We start from the raw sequence: 19,928 nt of genomic DNA, 5'->3' as shown, positions 1-19,928 counted from the left end.
TTCTAGAAATTTAGTAACGTCTAGTACCTCGTATAGGTCACAAACTACGATGTGAGATTGTGGAAGTAGTGCTAAGAGGTAAGTAGCATGATCATAACTTTATGTGCGCTGTAAATATTATGATTTTGCATGAAAAATGTGATGTTTACCTACGCTATGCTACGAGCCAATTCAAGGTTCGCCCCTTTTCACAAACCTTGATGAATTATGATGATAAGCTTGTGAGTAAGGCTATACATGCTATGCCGATATGGATTGTTGTTAGATGGATAAGAATGTTATGAAAATCACATGTATGCCATGCCTATTCTATGCTATGTTGTGTAAGACTCATGTTAATATGCCATGTTTAATGTTTATGCCATGCACAAGGGTATGTCATGCCATGTAATTTCACGAAGTCAAACATGTTCACATGCCTTATGAAAGTTAATAAGAAAACACACGAATGACAAGTAAGCTATAAGATTAGCCTTAAGTTATGGATGGATGTGCAAGTCACAGACTCAAGCGTAGTCCACCACATGTAAGCTATTATGTTTTGAGGTGACACAGACCCAAGCATGTTTCACCACAGGTTATGATACTCAAGCGTGGTTCACCATTTGCTATGTGATAACACGGATCCAAGCGTGTTTCACTACATGTTATGATACATTATATGATGCCACAGACCCAAACGTGGTTCACCCTATGTTATGATATGTTATATATGGTCAACGACAATTGGACCAATGCACACATGTTATGATGGCCACGAAATAAGTGAAAGACGAGGAATAAGTTATGTACGAATGATAGGAAATGCATGGAGTCAGTCATTCATGCATCCATATTACATGTATTTCCATGATTATGTTTGATTCTGCATATGTTGCTAAATAATTATCTATATGTTATGTGCATATTGTGACGATGTATGTAAGTTTTCAAAATTAAGCCTAATGTTAAACTAAGTTAAGTTTATAGTATGATGTGCTATTACTGAGTCTTTGATTCATTTGTTTGTTTCTCTATTTCATGTTTAAATGTTCTAGATGATGATTTCGTGAATTTTAGAGCAGGAGTGCCAGGAGTAGAATAAATTTCCAGAGACTGTGTATGATTTAGACACTTGAGCAGTGTTAGTATCACAGAAAACTAGTTTAGATCATTAATATTCCTGACCTACAAGAAGGGGTGTTACAACAAGGGTTTTTCTCTTTCACGCATTTAAGGAGACGGGTCCATATTTATGCTACATGTTATTTAAGTTACAAGTTGGAGTAGTAATACGGCTACGGGTTGAATGAATTTGTGATCACGGGACTAGGTTATATGTATGGATTAATATGGTCATGACAGATACATTTGAGGTTAATATGTTGTGAGGGTTTTTACAAATTAGTTTAAGGAGGAAAACATGTTAGGTGATATGGATCAAACAAGTGCTATGAGTTTAACTATATGACTCTATGAGTCATATTTAGAGTTGCGGATAACATGCATATTACGAGTTGGATGTATATATGGTTCGATTGATGCTTATGGGTTGCCTGGTTTTAAAAGAGAAATTATTCTGGGATTCAATTATATATTATTATGAATATTTGTTTGGATGACAAAAACGTGGAAGGTAATTTTGGAGCTTATAAGTTGGATAATTATTGCGGGTTGAAACTCACGGATAGCCTCATTAAGTGGAGTTTTAGTCTTTAAAATTAATGATGCACTCAAAGTAGAAGTTGGTGTGACAATATGCTTATGTATAGGTGCCTATTGATGTGAATGTGATTGACCGCATAACAATGTTTTGAATACCGTACCGGACGTCGTACCGGTCAAGGCACTGGAACGAAATATTTCGGTACCGGTACCGTTTCGAGATAGCGTTTCGGGATAACGTTTCGGGATAGTCGATATATAAATAAATTATATATATAAATATATATAAAAATTATATTTCAAAATAATAGTCTATATATAAATAAATTATATATAAATACATATATATAAAAATTATAAATAGTTTAGTCTAAATTAGGAGTTAAAAAATAAATTTGTAGTTTGAAAAAACGAAAAAAAAAAAAAACCATACAGGCCGAAATATCGGCCGGTATCGGCCGAAATATAGGCCGGTACAGGCCGAAATTCAGTCCGAAATGGCCGGTACCGGCCGGTATTTTAACCGGTACGGAACTACCGGCCGGACATCCGAAACGAAAAATTTCGGCCGTACCGGCCGGTACGGTACGAAATTTAAAACTTTGCTGCATAAAGTTCAAGGTAAGTAACTATGATCATACCTTGATATTTTACATAAACAAAATGTATAGGTGACGATATGCCTTGCAATATATTGGTTATTAGCCTTTATCAGTCCGATCGGTCCATTTGGGCTGTGCTTGTACAAAATGGGCCCTTTTTTTTGTTAAAGGCCCAACTTACCAAAATTAACTACCAAAAATATTTTTTTTTTGGCAAATAAATTAATAGATAAAAATTATATAAAATAGTAAAATCAAAATTAATTGAGTTTTTTAATATGGATTATCTAACTAACTCATTAATATATTAATGATATTAATAGTTATTAACTTAGTACTTAATAGTTAATAGTATGTGTATGAATTATGATAGTCAACGAATAGTAACCTATCTTAAAATTTTAATATTTTATATACGGTTAGTGAATACTTGTCATGGTCCATAGATACTTCATACTTGCAACTTAGGTATCTTACAGATAATGTACTTAAGTGTTTTAATTAGGTGTAGATACTAGAATATGTATCATTGTGTATAATATTATGATTAAATATATAATATATTAGTTAATTGTTTTTTTTTTTTGATAGGTTAAATATTAATAACATATTAGTTAATAGTATATATAACATTTACATGGTCATGGTCGAAGGTTGGGTGAAAATTAGATAATTAAGTTATACTACTATATATAATACTATTTAAAAAATTATTTTGAAACATATATATTTAGTTCAGTCGGTCGGGGGTGAAAAAAGCCTACTCCGAGACCAAACTGAAAACCGGAAAATTGGAATTTTCAGGACTGAGACCGACCGGAAAGGTGATCAGTCTGGTCTGACTGAAATCGTTCTGTCGGGTTGGGTTTTTTGGTCCGGACAGATAACCTTACACACCCCTACTTCTAGTTGTAGATGTAATTTTTGGTTAGTTGTGTTTGCACCATTTGGTTATGCTATTATTCTACTTGATATATGCTCTGAATTCTGGTTGAACTGATGGGACTTTCAGGCGTTGAAAATTATTTTGGATATCTTGCATTTGAAGTTTTGTAAATGGGGGAAAAGTCAAAAAGTTTTAGTAGGAACTCTATCCGTCTTGGGTTTGGGATGTTCATGTAACATGTTTGTATTTTTCTTGGCAGTTCATTACGTTTGGGAAGCTTAATCAGGAGGCATGGGTGAGCATCTTTTATTTTTTTTTTAATTTTTTTTTAGGCTTATAGTTCAGATCATTAAGTTTGATTTGAATTTCAACCTTCCTTTGGTTTTAGATACAAAGACATCTTAAATCTTTTATTTTTTTGGTTTAATCAGTTAAAGAAAAAAATTCAGAAGAGAAATCACGCCGAGAAAAGCGAAAAGAAGCCCGATTTGGAAAGAAAGCACAAAAGCATCAAGCTTGGCTCCAACATCAGGTAAAATAAATTTTAAGTTTTTGTTATTTTCTTTTAAGCAAGTTGTATTTTTAATTTTTTCTTTTGGACTCGGGGAAATTTTTTTTTGGTTATTCTTTTGTATAATGTGAATTTCATGCTAACAGGAATATCGAAATCTTCGGAAAAAACCTGGGAATTCAAACTCAAAAAAAGTGAGCAAATTGAATAATTTGTTAGAACAAAATGTACAGGAGAAAGAAATTTTACAATCAAAGGGTAAAGCCTGAGAGACATCAGAATTCAGAGACTTCTAACAAGCCACTGTCTGTGGGACTTAATGGTTCTAGTTCATCAAAGGTGGTGGAAAGAAAGAAGGGTTCTAAAGGAAATTTGAAAAAGACAAAGTTTGAAGAGTATCTTGAGATGGGGATGCAGAGTGCTGCTGCATCTGCAGAGGAGGATTTGGAACTGGAAAGGAAACTTGCAAAGAAACTAAAGGTGAAGAGTGGAAAATTGAGAGGAGAGGATGATGATGTCAATTTGTTATTTGAAGGGTTCCCATCTATTATCGATTCTTTAGGGGAAGAACTCCCAATTGCTGAGGGATTTCCTGACAAGAGCTCTAAAAGTAAGAAACTTAAGAAGAAAAAATTGTTGGAAGAAGGGCCAGAAAGTGACATTTTAGGTGACCCTAGTGTTAGATCTTCTAAATCCATTGAAACATGTGATGCATTAATGTCGGAAGATGTTCCTGCTGATGCGCCTTTGAGGAAGAAGCGTCGGAAAAGAAAGTTGTTGGAGCAAGGAAAAAATGGTGATGTGGTGGGTGATACAAATGTTAGTGCATCCAAGCCAGTTGTGTCTTGTGCTGTAGAAGTGGTGTCGGAAGAAGTTCCTGGCAAGGCACCTGCGGGTAAGGGAGATGGAAAATATGTTGCTCCTCATTCAAGAGCTTGTTCACAAAAGGAATCAGAACAGTATCTCCAAATACGCAGACATATACGAGGTGTGATATTTGTGTTTAAGTATAACAAGGCCTTTTGTGCCCTGCCCTTTATGCTGAACTGCTACTTGCTTTCTAAGTTTCAAATCCTTAATTTGCCACAGGTCTTCTGAATAGATTGTCTGAATCTAACGTGGAATCAATTACGGGGGAGATCTCGAGAATCCTTCTTGTATGTGATGTTCATATATCTTTTTTTTTTTTTGTTTTTTATAAGTTGTGACTTTCATATATCTTAATGCTTCTATAGATTCTTTTGAGATGGTCATATGCTGTATATTCCTGGAATCTAGATATTTCCAGCCCACGGATACCACCCGAGCACCTTTTGGTGTGGGATGTATCTGACACAGTTGGCAATGGGTGGGGGGTGGAATTAGGTTCTAGTTTCACCAACAAAAATGATAAGATACATATCTGACTAAAACAGATTTAGATTTTATACATTTTCTTTTTGACCCAGGAGACCTGTCCTGGTGCAAGAGTGTCCTTGGGAGTCGAGTCTTCATTTTCTCAAATGTTTTAGTTCTCGCCTGTTTCTATCAAAGTTTTGTCGAGGATAATATTATGAAGTTGCTGGTCCAGAATTGTCTTTTACATTTTATATTCAATCCTTCTGCAGTCTATTGCTCGTGGTACTGCTTCCCAGATAATCAGTGAGGAGGTTTTGGCATCTTGTTCTGGCGGTCCTCGTGGCAATGAACAGTTAAGTGTGTATTTGTTTATTTCATCTCAGTCTCTTTTCCCTTCCTCTTATAAAAGCCTATGTCCAATATAATATGACAATTATTGTGTACAAATCTCTACATGGAGGTTATTCATTTCTTCTCCTTCATTTCTGTTTCTTAGCCGTGGCTTCCTTAGCCAACTTCCTAAAGAAGTTTTTGAGAAACTACTATCTCACGAGTTGAGATAGAGAGTGTGCTTTCATTCCATATTTATAGTAGCATATACAAGCTAATCCATCTATGGAAAGTGTACAAAATATAGAAAGAATGCTATACAGAAAATACAAATTAAATACATAGCTATATACAGCTGACAGATTGATCTATTTCCTAAGTATAGCCATTAGTTGACTTGAGTGGATTGCTGGGATCTCGTGCTATGTTGCCTGATTGAAGCACGGCTGATCTTGTGCTGTGTTGCTTGATTGAAGCACGACTGTTTGAATTCTATCATCATTCCTTATATTCCCCCTCAAACTTGGCTGTGGAAGAAAACAAAGACCAAGTTTGTCACGCAACAACTTGAATTGATTTTTGAGCAAAGGTTTTGTGAAGATATCTGCAAGTTGAGCATGAGAGGTAACAAATTTTGTTTCCAAGGAGCCGAGTGCCACCTTTTCCCTGACATAATGGTAATCAAGTTCTATGTGCTTTGTTCTAGCATGTAGAACTGGATTGACTGTCATATACAGGGCACTCATGTTGTCACAGTGAAGAGAGGGTGTTTTCAGTAAGGGCACTCCAAGGTCTCTGAGTAGAGTTGAAATCCAAGTTAATTCAGCTGCAGTGGCTGCCATAGCCCTATACTCTGCCTCTGCACTTGATCTTGCAACTGTTGGTTGCTTCTTTGCACTCCAAGAGATGCAATTACTTCCAAGAAAGGTACAATAGCCTGAGGTGGATCTCCTTGTTGTTGGGCAACCTGCCCAATCTGCATCAGAGAACCCATATAAGTCGAGTGAGCTGCTGGACATGATGTGAATGCCTAGGTGTGCAGTGCCTTTCAAGTATCTGAGGATCCTTTTGACAAGCTGGAAATGATGCACTGTTGGTGCTTGCAAGAATTGACAGACATAGTTCACACTAAAAGACAAGTCTGGTCTGGTGAATGTGAGGTACTGCAGACCACCCACAAGACTTCTATAAGTTGTTGGATCATGAAACAGCTCCTCAGAGGCAGTGGATTGTTGAGCTTTGGAAGGCATAGGTGTTGCCAAGGGTTTGCATTCATGCATATTGGCTCGAGTCAACAAGTCCATGATGTACCTGTGCTGAGATAGAAAAAGATCAGTACCCACTTTAAGAACTTGGATTCCCAAAAAATGATGTAGAAAACCCAGATCTTTGATTGAGAATTGTTGGCTGAGCTGAGATATCAACCATTGAATTCTCTTTGGATTATCACCAGTCACTACCATGTCATCTACATAAAGGAGAAGAATAAGGAGTCCCTGATCTGAGTGGCATATAAAAAGGCTGGGATCTGCCGAGCTTGAGTAGAAACCAAGCTGTAAAAGAAAGTCACTTAGCCTATCAAACCAAGCTCTTGGAGCTTGTTTGAGGCCATACAATGCTCTGTTTAACTTGCACACATGCTGAGATCTATTTTGATCTACATAACCAGGTGGTTGATCCATGTAAACAGGAGTGTTAAGAAAACCATGTAAAAAGGCATTCTTAACATCTAATTGGTGCAGTTTCCAGTGTTTAACAGTGGCAAGTGTAAGGACAATTCGAATGCTAGCAAGTTTGACCACTGGTGAAAAAGTTTCTATAAAATCCACCCCATCAACTTGACTAAAACCTTTTGCAACCAGTCTTGCTTTAAGTCTCTCAAGAGTGCTATCTGCCTTTAGTTTGGTTTTATAGACCCACTTGCAACCAACTATATTCATCCCCTCAGTTTTTGGAACCAATTCCCAAGTATCATTTTTGGCAAGAGCATCAAGTTCTTCCTCCATTGCAGCAGACCAACCAGGATGTTTGAGTGCAGATTTTATGGACTTTGGTTCAGAAGGAATAGGAGTTAGAGCATGTAAGTCTGCATAACGAGGATTGGGTTTGTGAATACCACACCTAGACCTGGTTTGCATAGGATGCGGTGGAGGAGTTGGCTGCTCAGTAGCTGGAACAGAAATGAGTGGTGATGAGAGAGGCAGATTATCTGTGTGTGGAATAGGGTTAGAAACCATAGGAGATGAGGGGGAAGTGGTCTCAATTTGCATGGCTGTAGGGAAAGCATAAGCAGAAGGCAATGGCTGCTTTGCAGGTTCTTTAGAAATATCCTGGTGCCATTCAGTGAAGGTTGAAAGTTCCCCCTCAATTGTAGGGCAGTCATAGAGGAGTGTTGGTTCAGAATAAGGTAGGACAGATTCATCAAACACAACATGTCGTGAGGTGAAAATACGACCAGTTGGTGGATAAAGGCATTTGTAGCCTTTGTGTTTGTTGCTGTAGCCAATAAAGACACATGGCAAAGACTTTGGTTCAAGCTTATTGGACCTGTATTCTCCAAGATATGGAAAACATCTAGACCCAAGAGTTCGAAGTATGCTATAATCAGGGTGTTTAGCATAAAGTCTGAAAAATGGAGAGTCCATGTTAAGCACAGGAGTTGGCAATCTGTTTAACAAGAAAACAGCAGTAGAAAAACAGTCTAGCCAGAACCTAGGTGGGAGTTTAGCATGAAACATCATAGTCAAACCTAAGTTTGTGATACTTCTATGCTTTCTTTCTGCTGTTCCATTTTGTTCAGGTGTTTTGGGACATACAGCTTGATGAAGGATGCCATGACTTCGAAGGTATGCAAGGAGTGTGGTGTTATTGAACTCACCACCCTCATCAGTTTGGAAGACACGAATTTTGGCATCAAATTGACATTGTACAAGCATGTGAAACTGAACAAAAGCAGAATGGAGATCAGATTTATGTTTGAGAGGAATCAGCCATGAAAATTTTGTAGCTTCATCAACAAAAATAGCATAGAATTTATACTTTTCCCTAGAAAGAGTAGGAGCTGGTCCCTATAAATCACAATGGATTTTTGCAAAAGGAACATTAACAGTGCTGTCTCTAGAAAGAAAAGGCAACTTGGAGGCTTTCCCCATTTGACAACTAGTACAAATTTGTGTAGAAATTTGTTTTGACTCAAGAGTAATAAACTTTTTGTTACAGAGAAAGTCTAAAATTCTCGAGTTTGGATGTCCAAGCCTTTGATGCCATTGAACTTTATTTGTGGATCGAAATTTGGAGGAATAGAAGCTCTCCTTATTTTGAAAACTTGAGGCAACATCAAAAGTGTATAGTCCCTTCTGGTTCCTTCATGTTGCCACTATCTTCTGTGTTACCCTGTCCTTTATCACAAAACCATGTCCATCAAATTCAAATTTCAGAGGATAATCAGTAGTTAACTTGCTAACAGACAATAAGTCCTTTTTTATAGCAGGTACTACAAGAACATCATTTAAGATAATCTCAGATGTAGGGGGGCCAACCATGGCCTGACCAACATGTGTGATAGGTAATACCTTCCCATTACCTACCATTATACCATCATGACCTGTGTAAGGAGTCAGTGAGTGAAGAATACCTTCATTTGCAGTCATATGGTCAGTAGCACCAGTGTCAGGATTCCATGTAGAATTTTCAGAGCTGTCTTCCATTTTGAATGTTGCAAAACCTTGAGGGAGGCTATCATTTGTGAAAGAATGATTCAACCTATTAAAACACCTTAAAGCAGTGTGATTTCTTTTGTTACAAATCTGGCAGAAAACTTCTTCTTTGTTTGCAGATTTGAAGTTGGAAGGGGAGCCATGAGAGTGATTGTTAAAACTTTGTTCAGCCTTTGTTTTGGAGCCAGTGGATTGTCCTTGTACAAAACCACGACCCTTTGATGTGAAGGAGCCAGGATTTGCATTGGATTTCTTTTGCTTATAGGACTTCTGTCCATAAAAGGCGACAGGTGAAGGGTTAGCATCAACTTTATACCTGTTTGTGTAGCTCTCCAAGAGGGTGACAACTTTTGAGAATGCTGGAACTGGTGGCCTGAGCATGGTTGTTGTGAAAACTTCAAACTCCTTGCCAAGGCCATTGAGAAGCCACCAAGACTTCTTGTGTTCTGCCACTGGTTTGCCAATAGCAGCAAGTTCATCACAAATGGTCTTAAACCTCCTTAGGTAATCACTTAAGGAATCAGATCCTTTTGTGATGGAGGTGAGTCTGTGCTTAAGAGCAAGACTTCGATCAGAGGATACTCTTGCAAATGCATGAACAAGAGCATTCCACACTTCTGAAGCTGTGTTTAGACCAACAACAATACCTAACACTTCTTCAGAAAGTGTAGCTGTAAGCTAGCCTTTAACTAATCTATCAGACCTGCACCACTTTTGATACAGTGGGTTAGGCTGAGATGAGTCATTTAGAAGAAATTGAGATGGTGCTGAAACATCACCTGTTATGAATCCTTGAAGATCATAACTTTCGAGTATGTTTAGCATTTGTGTTTTCCAAAGCAGAAAATTGTTTGAATTCAATTTGAGAGATACATAATTGGCAACATTTTGTGATACTGGGTAAGGATAAGGGTCTGAGTTGGTAGAAGAACCAGAGAATGCAAAGGAATCCATAGAAAGGAAAAAAAAAAACACAATTCTCTATCAACCCGTATAGGCTCTTGATACCATAAAGAAGTTTTTGAGAAACTACTATCTCACGAGTTGAGATAGAGAGTGTGCTTTCATTCCATATTTATAGTAGCATATACAAGCTGATCCATCTATGGAAAGTGTACAAAATATAGAAAGAATGCTATACAGAAAATACAAATTAAATACACAGCTATATACAGCTGACAGATTGATCTATTTCCTAAGTATAGCCATTAGTTGACTTGAGTGGATTGCTGGGATCTCGTGCTGTGTTGCTTGATTGAAGCACGGCTGTTTGAATTCTATCATCATTCCTTATACTTCCTCCACATGAAAATTTAACTCTTCTTTTTCTATTATTTTTTAAACGTCCTGTTTTGGGAACAAGTCCATTGAACAGCATTGTAAAGGCTCTGCTTTGTGTGCAAATGTGCCCCTCATTAATTTATCCGTACGAAGCAAGAAAGAGAGGGGGCCCAAAAGAGGAGGGCGCTTATTGTTTCAATTCAATATCATCTCATGTTCCATCATTTTGAGTATTGGAGAAAGATCATTTTGTTTTTGGTTTGAATTCGATAAAAATTTCAAGATATCTTGCGGAATTAATAAAGTATAACTTATCAAGAGAAAAGTCCTTATGACTGAAAAATGGAAGCTCTAAGAATGTCGAGTCCATTTCCTATGGTGAACAATTTAATTTTGGAAAAGATGTCGCTCTTGTATATGTCCCTTGTACTTGGCTTTGCCTATTTTAATAAAATTCTTATTTACTAATAAAAAAAAAATTGGAAAAGATGAAAAGGTTCCATTGGTGAAAATATTTCATGTTTGATAAACTTTCAAGATATCTTGTGTGATTAATGGAGTTTAACTCATCAAAACAAACAAAAAATATATCCTTTTGAATGAAGCATAGGAGCTCTAAGAACATGAGTCCAATTTAGGTGGTGAACAATTTAATTTTGAAAACTGCATTTTATATGTAGTGAATATGTTATCTATCTAAAGAAATCCTCGAATATATTTTTCGTACAATTTATTTATTTACTGTTATTTGTTTTGTTATAGATATTTCGTATCTATGAAAGAGTCCCCAAACACCTCTTTTGTCTTTTGCAAATAGAACTTCAAGAGTTGAATTGTTTTCGTTAGATTTGGCAGTAATGTTGAAAAGAAAAATCAAAACTTTTCTGTTCCTTACTCTATAGATGGCTTTGCTTCTAAATTTTATTTCGGAAATTTTAATTAATTAATGTTGGCTCATTATTCCATTTATGTACTTTGTCAGCTTTGTTGATCCAAGGACCAAAATTCCATATACAAGGGAGTTTTGATGGATAATGATTATTTTCTTATCAAAAGTTGTTTTTTTTCTTTTCTTTTTTGGGGTCCGTGGCTTATGTGAATCCATAACTTATCAAAAAAAAAAAAAAAAAAATTTGAATCCATAAAACTTGCTGAATGTCACAAGATGGAGCTTTTTTTATTTGAACATTAGTTTATTCCATAAGTATATATATATATAAACTGGACCCTATATTATTTTCCCCCTTCTTCTTCTTCTTCTTCTTTTTTTTTTTTTTTAAATTTTTTAAAATTTTTAAAATTTTCTTAATAACTCCCTCTCTGCTCTGCTCTTTGTGTAGGTATGCTGCTGTTTTTGGTGCTTTTGTTGCAGGGATGGCATGTTTGGTTGGAATTGACTTCAGTGCAAAGCTTATGGCTTCTCTTGCTCTATGTTTTGAGGTGATCTCACCGTTATTATTGCTAGTTGTTTGACTAATAAAAAAAATTAGAAAAATGTACTGAGAAAAATTATGTTTTTTTACCCAGGATGAATACCACAAAGAAGACACTCTTTCTTTGCGAAATCTCTCTCTTCTGCTATCCTATTTGTACATATTTGGAGTTTGCTCGAGGTAAATAATAACTTCTGTTAACCTGGACTCTTACTCTTTAAAATTATCACGGCAAGAGGTGAAAAAAAATTGAGGACTTCAAAAGCATATGTCATGACACATTGATTTAGGTTGCTGGATGACAATATCTTTTGGCATGGTCAAATTTCTGCTCATCAAGCTCTAGTACATGTGAAGATACATTCTTCAATTTGAAGGCAGAGTTAATCCTGTGATGAACACATGCACAGATGTGATGTACATACTGTAAACATCAGTTCCTTTACATTCATTAAATTACTAATTTGTTGTTAGGGATGAGGCTATGTATTCTATGACAGCTCTGAAATTGCTTCAACTCCCTTCAAAAGAAAAGAGTGTATTGGGACATTGTGTTTTTGTTGAAATGAAAGCAGTTTTCTTTATGATATTATGGCGTGATTTGTCCATGTTTCGGGCATATATCCGGCATCAGGAGTGTGATATGCCATATGAGAAGGATAATGGTAGGTGGTGTATGAGATCTTACATTACTTGGAAATGAGAAGTTCTTGCTCTTTATAATATTTCAATGGGGCTCCAATTGTATCATTGACTAGTCCTTTTGGAGTATAGGTCATGTGGTTTGGGCCTTCCATTGAGGCATTACAAGGAACAACATGAGTGATTGAATCCCTAACTTGAGCTATCTAAATTGTAGTAATTGCTTGATGAGTGATGTGTCCTTGTGCAGAAGTTTCACTGTCTGTTTCAGTTAGTGTGCCATAAATTTTTGTACAGTATGTAACAATCCTTTCTAATGGCTTTATTTCTGATGATTCGTCTCAGTGAGTTGATATATGACTTTTTGATAATGTTGAGCAAGCGATTAACAGAGATAGATGTCTCAACCATCTTGACAACTTTGCAATGTAAGCCTCTTTAAAATTTTGATATTCGGTCTTTGCATATGTGGATGTTTTGGCTTTTATACCTTGTTATCAGAATTCTATCAACTTTAAGCTTCAAGGGGGTTCATTTTTAATAAGTCTTGCATATCAAGCATTTTATTTAGTGTTTTTGTGCTTAAAATCAGCATCATGTATATTTCCAAACCAGTTGTTGTTTGCAAATGGGATCCATTTTTTGGCAAGTGCTTGCATGTCACACATTTTATATATATCGTTTTTGTGCTTAAAATACATCATGATGTATATCCAATAACCAGGTATTTTTGTTTGCATTCTATATTTTATGATAGCATGAAATTATTGTTCTATCTTTTGTAATTGCATGATGGCATCAGCAACTCGTCTGATTTGAACTACTATTAACTGCACAGGCTGTGGAATGAAAATAAGGAGTGATGATCCTTCTGCAATGAAAAATTTTATTCTCAGTATTCAGAATAGGGTGAATGAGTTGAAAGCTTCTTCTGGAGATGGCCAACAAAATATACATAGCAAGAGAATAAGTTTATTAAACGTTTTAACATTATTATGAATTCTTCACCTTTTTTTTCTGTTTCATAATTGCAAAGATTGTAATTGGTGATGCTTGCAGATGGAGTTCATGCTTGAAACCATATGTGACATCAAGAACAACAAGAAAAGGCCTAAAGAGGATCCCGGTCATCACACCCGGATAAAGAAATGGCTACAAAAGGTCTTTCTAGTTAATACTTTCATTCTTTTAACATTTAGTTCAGCATAGTTTTTTAGAATGTTTTATTACACCTTGTTATTTTTGTAATGGGACTTGGGAGGATAGGTTTTGGTTTGAGGAGGCTTGACTTTTAAGGGGCTACCACTGGTGTTGCGGTGGGAGATTGTCTCTAAAGCTCAATAAGGGGTGCATCCTATTTATTATTCATTTTAAGACAATTGTTTTTAAGAGACGCACCCAAGTAATATACATTGTAGTTTCAATACAACAGTGAACATGTTTTGGTTCATACATTGACTAGAATAGCTTGGTATCGAAATCTTATGAATGATTATGAACTTCATTGTGTACATAATTTGTAAAAAAAATGTGTTGGGATCTACCAAAGAAATTGTGGTGGGTTCTCCTTTTGATTCATGGAATGCTATATGGTAAGATGGGAGTTTGTATGCGTTGGGTATTTTGAAATGTTTTGTTTTTTGTTTTTCCTCTACTTAAATACGCATCTTATCATCAAATTTCTTTGCGCCAATAGTGTCATTCTGTCTCAGTTTAGCTAGGAATTTTAATTTATAATTCTCTCTTTTTTTTGTTTCTGATTAATATTTAACATTGACCACTTTTTCATTACATTAGTCATAGCTGCCATGTTTTACTTTGTACATAAAAAATGTTTTTGCCCCTTCGCCATGATCATTGTCTCTCCTTAAAATCCATGAGGTTGCTCTCTCTTTGGAACTTCGTTTTTGCACGCCAATGTAAAATTGTGAGTTATATGGTCTCATCTTGAGGTTTACCTCTTCCTGATACAAAAAAACTTCTCTCCATACACCCAAAACTTTTTTTTTTTTATTTGACACCAGGTGTCCAGGAAGAGCGTCCTGACTAATCTCAGGGGTGCACAGGGCACCCAAAACTTTTCAATGAAAAGTGATAATTTTTCTTTCCGGTGAAGTTTTGTTCTCGAACACCCTGTGCCCAAAAAAAAAAAAATCAAAGTTGTAAAAATTAGTTGTAAATGGGTTGTTAGTGTATCGTTACTCAACCCTTAGGGGTTAGGTCAAGTGGTAAGAGTCTTGGTCTTGGTGATATGCTTCCTCCAGGTCTCTAAGGTTTGAACCCTTGGGTTCAAACAATTTTTAGGGGCCATCGAATAGAATTCTAATTGCCCGAGGTGCACTTGCAGTAAACTCCTCATCTAGAGCTTGTGCACCCCTGGGATTAGTCGGGACTTTGTTCCCGGATGCCCAGTACCAAAAAAAAAAAGTGTATCATTGCTCTAGGCATGAAAGTATGACTAGGAATAGGGATAGCTCATGGAAACTCAAGATAATCTAAATTTATTTTAACATTTTTCTTTTCAAAATAATGAGTGTCAGATTTGATTTAGGAAAGACAATTCAATTTTCCATTATCTTTTTGTATGACATTGAGTCCTTGGTTATTCTTTATTTTCAGTTAAGGGTAGAAGATGTTTTGATTAGAGGGCTCAAATGGAGCAAGCTTGTCGATCCTGAGAAGAAGGGCCAATGGTGGTTGTCTGGTGACATGGCTTCCACAATGGACAATGTTAAAGAAGTTGCCAGCAATATAGACAAAGAGGTTCTTGAAGCCCAAAAAATGCTGCAGCTTGCTGCTGCACAGAGGATGAATACAGATGCCAGACGGGCAGTCTTTTGTATAGTAATGAGTGGGGAGGACTACATTGATACATTTGAGAAGCTTCTAAGGTTGGATTTACATGGAAAGCAGGTGGGTGCCTTGTCATTTTCTCCTTATTTTGGCAACTGTATTTAATTTTCTGATTGTTAATTTTCAATTATATTCACAGGACAGAGAGATCATGCGTGTTCTTGTAGAATGCTGTTTACAGGAGGAAGTATTTAATAAGTATTACCCTGTTCTCGCTTCCAAGTTGTGTGAGCATGACAAAAACCACAAGTTCACTTTACAGGTGTTCTCTCTCTCCTTTTTTTATTTTTTATTTATCTTGGTGACTTTAGAATGAAATTTTCGGTAAAGCATGGCCAGAAATTTTGTTTTTTAAATTCAGACACATGGTTTGTCATGTAAATTCACATGTTCCATTCCTTAGGTATGCTTTCTTTCTGATTTTTTGATAATTAATTGAAAAATATTATATCAGCTGATTTTGACAATTACATAATCTTGTGAAAATATCAGGGGCCATTCATTTGACCTTTTGTTTTTTCTTATTTTTGTTTCATTGTTAAATCCGCAGTTTGTTATAAACTTTGCGATCTTCTAAAGACTACCATTGTTTTTATTCAGTGATTTTATTTGAGTAATATTTCTTGGGAGACTTTGCCTGGTTGTGGCATCAACCTGGAATTTGAGTTTGAACTAGGTTTGAATTGGAGATTGCTGGCCTTTTATGTGTGACAAAAATAGCTTCTGTCTACTTGTAGAGATGATGAGATACTGCAGAATTTTTGGTTGGGGTTATAGCATATCTAAGTGATTTTTGGTCCTTGCTTTAAGTGACAATCATCTTATAGACTCAAGGGTTATTATGTGCAATGCAATTGCAAAAGTACAATGAATACTTATTATTTTGGTATATATGTTTCTGAGCAATGCAACCGAGGTCGAAAAATGCTTCCTAGGACTGAAGTAGGTGGATCTATTACCTTGTTGAACACTCTGATTATGTTACTGGAAGCTCATGCCTATGGTCAACCACATTTACACACCGCATGGATATCTATGAGAAATGTTTGTGATAGTCCTTGTATATTTCTTATGCCTTGGATGAAGGATTGAGTATTATTGTCAAAGAGGATGCTGAAATTTTTTAATGGTAGTAGATAATTAAATCGTCAGCTTGAATGTACATGGCAGTGCAGGAGGGCTTTTTAAGACAGGGCAGGGCAGGGCAAGTATTATGAGTCAATTTGGTTTTATTGCATCTGAATCTGGCTTCAACTTTTATTGCATACATCATCGAAGTAAATGATGTTGCTGGAATTGTCATTTCTAAATCACAAGAAAACCTTGCATTTTAAAAGAGTGATGTTATTGGCCTTCCTTTTAGTGTTGATATGTGGGATACAACAAACTGGACACTAAGTTGGTTCTTTTCTTAGAGGACTTTGGGGGAACATAAACTAAGGTTTCCTTATTTCTCCTGGGGAGAAGGACAAGTTTAAGGGGTGAGGAATATTACTTATAACCTAGGGCACGTTTGGCCTGCAGAGTAGAGCCTAGAAGCAAATAGGTATTCATGTGGAATAACAACAAACTAGAAGCAATAGATATTCCTTTCCTCTTGGGAAAAGAACGTTGCTTAGTAATAAAAAAATCAAAATTAAACTTCTTAAAACTAAAATTTAAAAATAATGATTACTGATTAAAAAAATTAAAAATAATAAGTGATTGAAATTGGAAAAGAAAGAAAAATGCAGAGGGAGGGTTGCCCCTTCCCTGTGGCAGCCCCCCTCACCAAGAGTGGGGTGGAGGGAGACCTTCTTTCACCACCCTTTTGGCTGGGTGATAGGGTATTGGGGGTGGGTCTTCCACAGTTCCCAAGGTGGAAGCAGATTTGTAGAGGGAGAGGGAGGTGAGACCTTTAAGAGATAAGCCCCTTGCAAGGGATTGCTCAAGCCACTCTTTGCGATGTTGCTACTTCCCGTCATTACAAAAGGAGGGGGGGGGGCGGGGGCACTCCATCTTGTGGTGGTGGGGGACATTCCCACCTCGCTTGCAGGGTGCTCTGCCTTGCATGCCAGGGGGATCTCCCCCACTGCTATCCCCCTCACCCCTTGCAATGCGAAGGGTGTAGACCCCTCTTGAGGCCATCACTTTGCTCTTATATTTGATACTGTTATTTCTTCCTTGTTATTACTTGAAGAACCATCGAATATTTTCAGTCACTCATCTCATACACCTAGAATCTCATACCCTTCTATAGATTCATATTTTATCTATTGGCTGGAAGAAATTCCCACAATCCAAGATAACCACAAATAAAATGAGAGCATTCAGACTTCCATACGATGCCAAATTTCTGGTAATGATTGATGTTCATGTGGGCCAACATTGCCCACTCCAATGGAAGCTCTACACCTTTGGCTTCGATTGCAATGTTCTATCTTTTACCTGCACAATGTATATAAAAAGAAAAAATGATGAATGTTTTGCTATGACCTCAATTTTTATTTTTGAAGTCTGACATATGATTGTTTTTGATAACTTCCATTGATTTGTATTGAGCTGTTTTAAAAGTCTGACATATGATTGTTTTTTTTTTTTTCCCTGTAGTTTGTTTATTTCTTTATTATTTTGAAAATATAGTGCCCTTTCTATATTCTTTTTCCTAAAATAATTTTTTTAATCTTGCTTTTACCTGCTGTAATTTCTCAGTTTTGCCTTTGGGACCACTTCAAAGAGCTGGAGTTGATGCAGCATACTAGGTCATTGCACCTGGCAAAATTTGCAGCAGAGATGCTTGCTTCTTTCACCCTCTCCCTAGCAGTTTTGAAGTCTGTAGAATTGGGTGATATCAGGCAGCTCACCCCAAGACGGATTATGCACTTCCGAATGCTATTTGAGGCCCTTTTTGAGTATTCTGATAAGCTCATATGGAACATATTCACCCGTGTGGCTGTCACCCCCGACCTCGAAAGTCTTAGACATGGCATTGAGTTTTTCATCAAGGAGTACATTGTGAAAACCAATAAAGCAATCACAGAAAAATTTAGGGTTGTAAAGAGAGCCCTTAATAATGCTGAAGGAATCCTCATGTGAGTCTCCATTCTCACCTTACCAATTATGTAGGTTAAAGTGTACTACATTCTAATTTTATAACCACACCAAATTTTGGAATATACCGACCTTTTTGTGTACGAAAGTTGAATTATTTAGGAGTATTATGCAGATGGTTTTCTTTGGCAAAGCATGGTATATAAAATGTTTTTTATTTGCTACACTCTCAAAGATGCTTATGCTCATTCTCATGTGTTGAGTGAGCTCTACAGTTGCCACCCAATTGAATCTTGTGTGTCAAATTTAATATTAAACTTCAATGATGACTTATGGAATGGTCTGATTACACTGATTCCAGGGAGGTAAAGTGCATTAGGTTAAGACCCATTTCTCACTTTTAACAAAAAAAATAACTGATTTCGTTTAGATCTCTTCCCTCTTTTCTAATTTGGTGCGAAACCACAATGAAAAAGGAAAAAAAAAGCAAAAAGCCATTATAGCAGAATTACCCAGAACAGTTTGAACCTATGCATATTACAACAACTAGGGTCCGAGAAATCGCCCTCTCTGTTGCAGGGCCGTGGCTCCTTCCTCTTGCGGATTCCATTTTGTATTTCTCTAAACTCTTTTCAATGATACAATAACGTAGAATAAAGCAAGGGTATCCTAGCAAAAACATACAAAAGAGGAGGAAAAGAAAACAAGATGAAAAACAACAAAAGCTGCCTAACCCACGCTAATCTCTATCCCTCCTCATCCTCTTCCTCTCATCATGCGAATCTCTCTCTCCTCTCTGAATGAGACTTACCATGATGTTTACGAATGTCAGGCAATGAGGCCTCTCTCTCCATTTTTTTTTCTTTTTCTTTGAAAGCTAGATCTAGTAATACTTCAATGTTTAAAATGTATAATTAAGAACCTTATAGATAAGTAGGCTCGTAAAACAGGTTGGAACGTAAGAATACAAAAATCTTCTGTTAAAATGAAAACTAAGTTAGATATGAGTTACCATGTCTACACCCTACGACAATAAGTTTGAACGTTGACTCAACCACGTCAAACTTCTGGATGCTAGCCACGAGCATTCGGATGTTGACCCTAAATAGGTTGTGTTCCAAGTATGTAATACTCCTCGTTGCGGTGGGATTTAAGGGGTTTAAAAGATAGTTTTAGAATATAAAATGAGAATTATTGACATTTATAAAATGTATCTTTTCCTTCCCAGGGTAAAAGATCTTAAAATTAAAACTAGGAGTGTAATCGATCTGATTTGGTCTGGGAGGGCTTACAGACCGAAAACTTTAGTCTATCATTTTTGCCAGATCAAACAGTTAGCTATTGGTCCGATCGGTCCACGAACATTTTTTTTGCTTCTTTTCTTTTTTTTTTTTTTAACAGAAAAATTAATACAAAAAATTAATTAAATTAGTAAAATTAAAATTAAGTGATCTTTTTAACATTTATATATGGTTAATGAATATTAAATAATTAACTTACTCAAATACTATATAAAATAATCTATTATATATATAATATTAAAAAATATATACATTCGGTTGGTCTCGATCTGGTCTGGTAAAAAAAAAAAAGGTCTGGTAAAAAAAAAAAAAAAAAACCACACCCCGAAGTCGACCAATAAGACTATTGGTTTTGGACCAA

General features: G+C 36.2%; 1 protein-coding gene across 1 annotated transcript; it reads left to right on the top strand.

The window, feature by feature from the left end:
* The first annotated feature begins 3,001 nt into the window (after window positions 1-3,001).
* Window positions 3,002-18,493, top strand: LOC108980711 (nucleolar MIF4G domain-containing protein 1-like). The gene is made up of 15 exons (XM_035689768.1): window positions 3,002-3,173; window positions 3,392-3,427; window positions 3,564-3,664; window positions 3,790-3,870; window positions 3,908-4,631; window positions 4,733-4,800; window positions 5,251-5,333; window positions 11,649-11,748; window positions 11,836-11,921; window positions 12,729-12,811; window positions 13,222-13,364; window positions 13,443-13,544; window positions 15,003-15,296; window positions 15,376-15,498; window positions 17,928-18,493. The coding sequence occupies exons 2-15, from the start codon at window positions 3,424-3,426 to the stop codon at window positions 18,309-18,311; spliced, it is 2,376 nt and encodes a 791-aa protein (XP_035545661.1). The 5' UTR covers window positions 3,002-3,173; window positions 3,392-3,423; the 3' UTR covers window positions 18,312-18,493.
* The last annotated feature ends 1,435 nt before the right edge of the window (window positions 18,494-19,928 follow it).

The sequence above is a fragment of the Juglans regia genome, chromosome 4 (genome assembly GCF_001411555.2).
Source record: "Juglans regia cultivar Chandler chromosome 4, Walnut 2.0, whole genome shotgun sequence".
Taxonomy (NCBI): Eukaryota; Viridiplantae; Streptophyta; class Magnoliopsida; order Fagales; family Juglandaceae; genus Juglans; species Juglans regia.
Note: the sequence above shows the minus strand (reverse complement) of the source record. Positions and strands in the feature narration are given on the sequence as shown.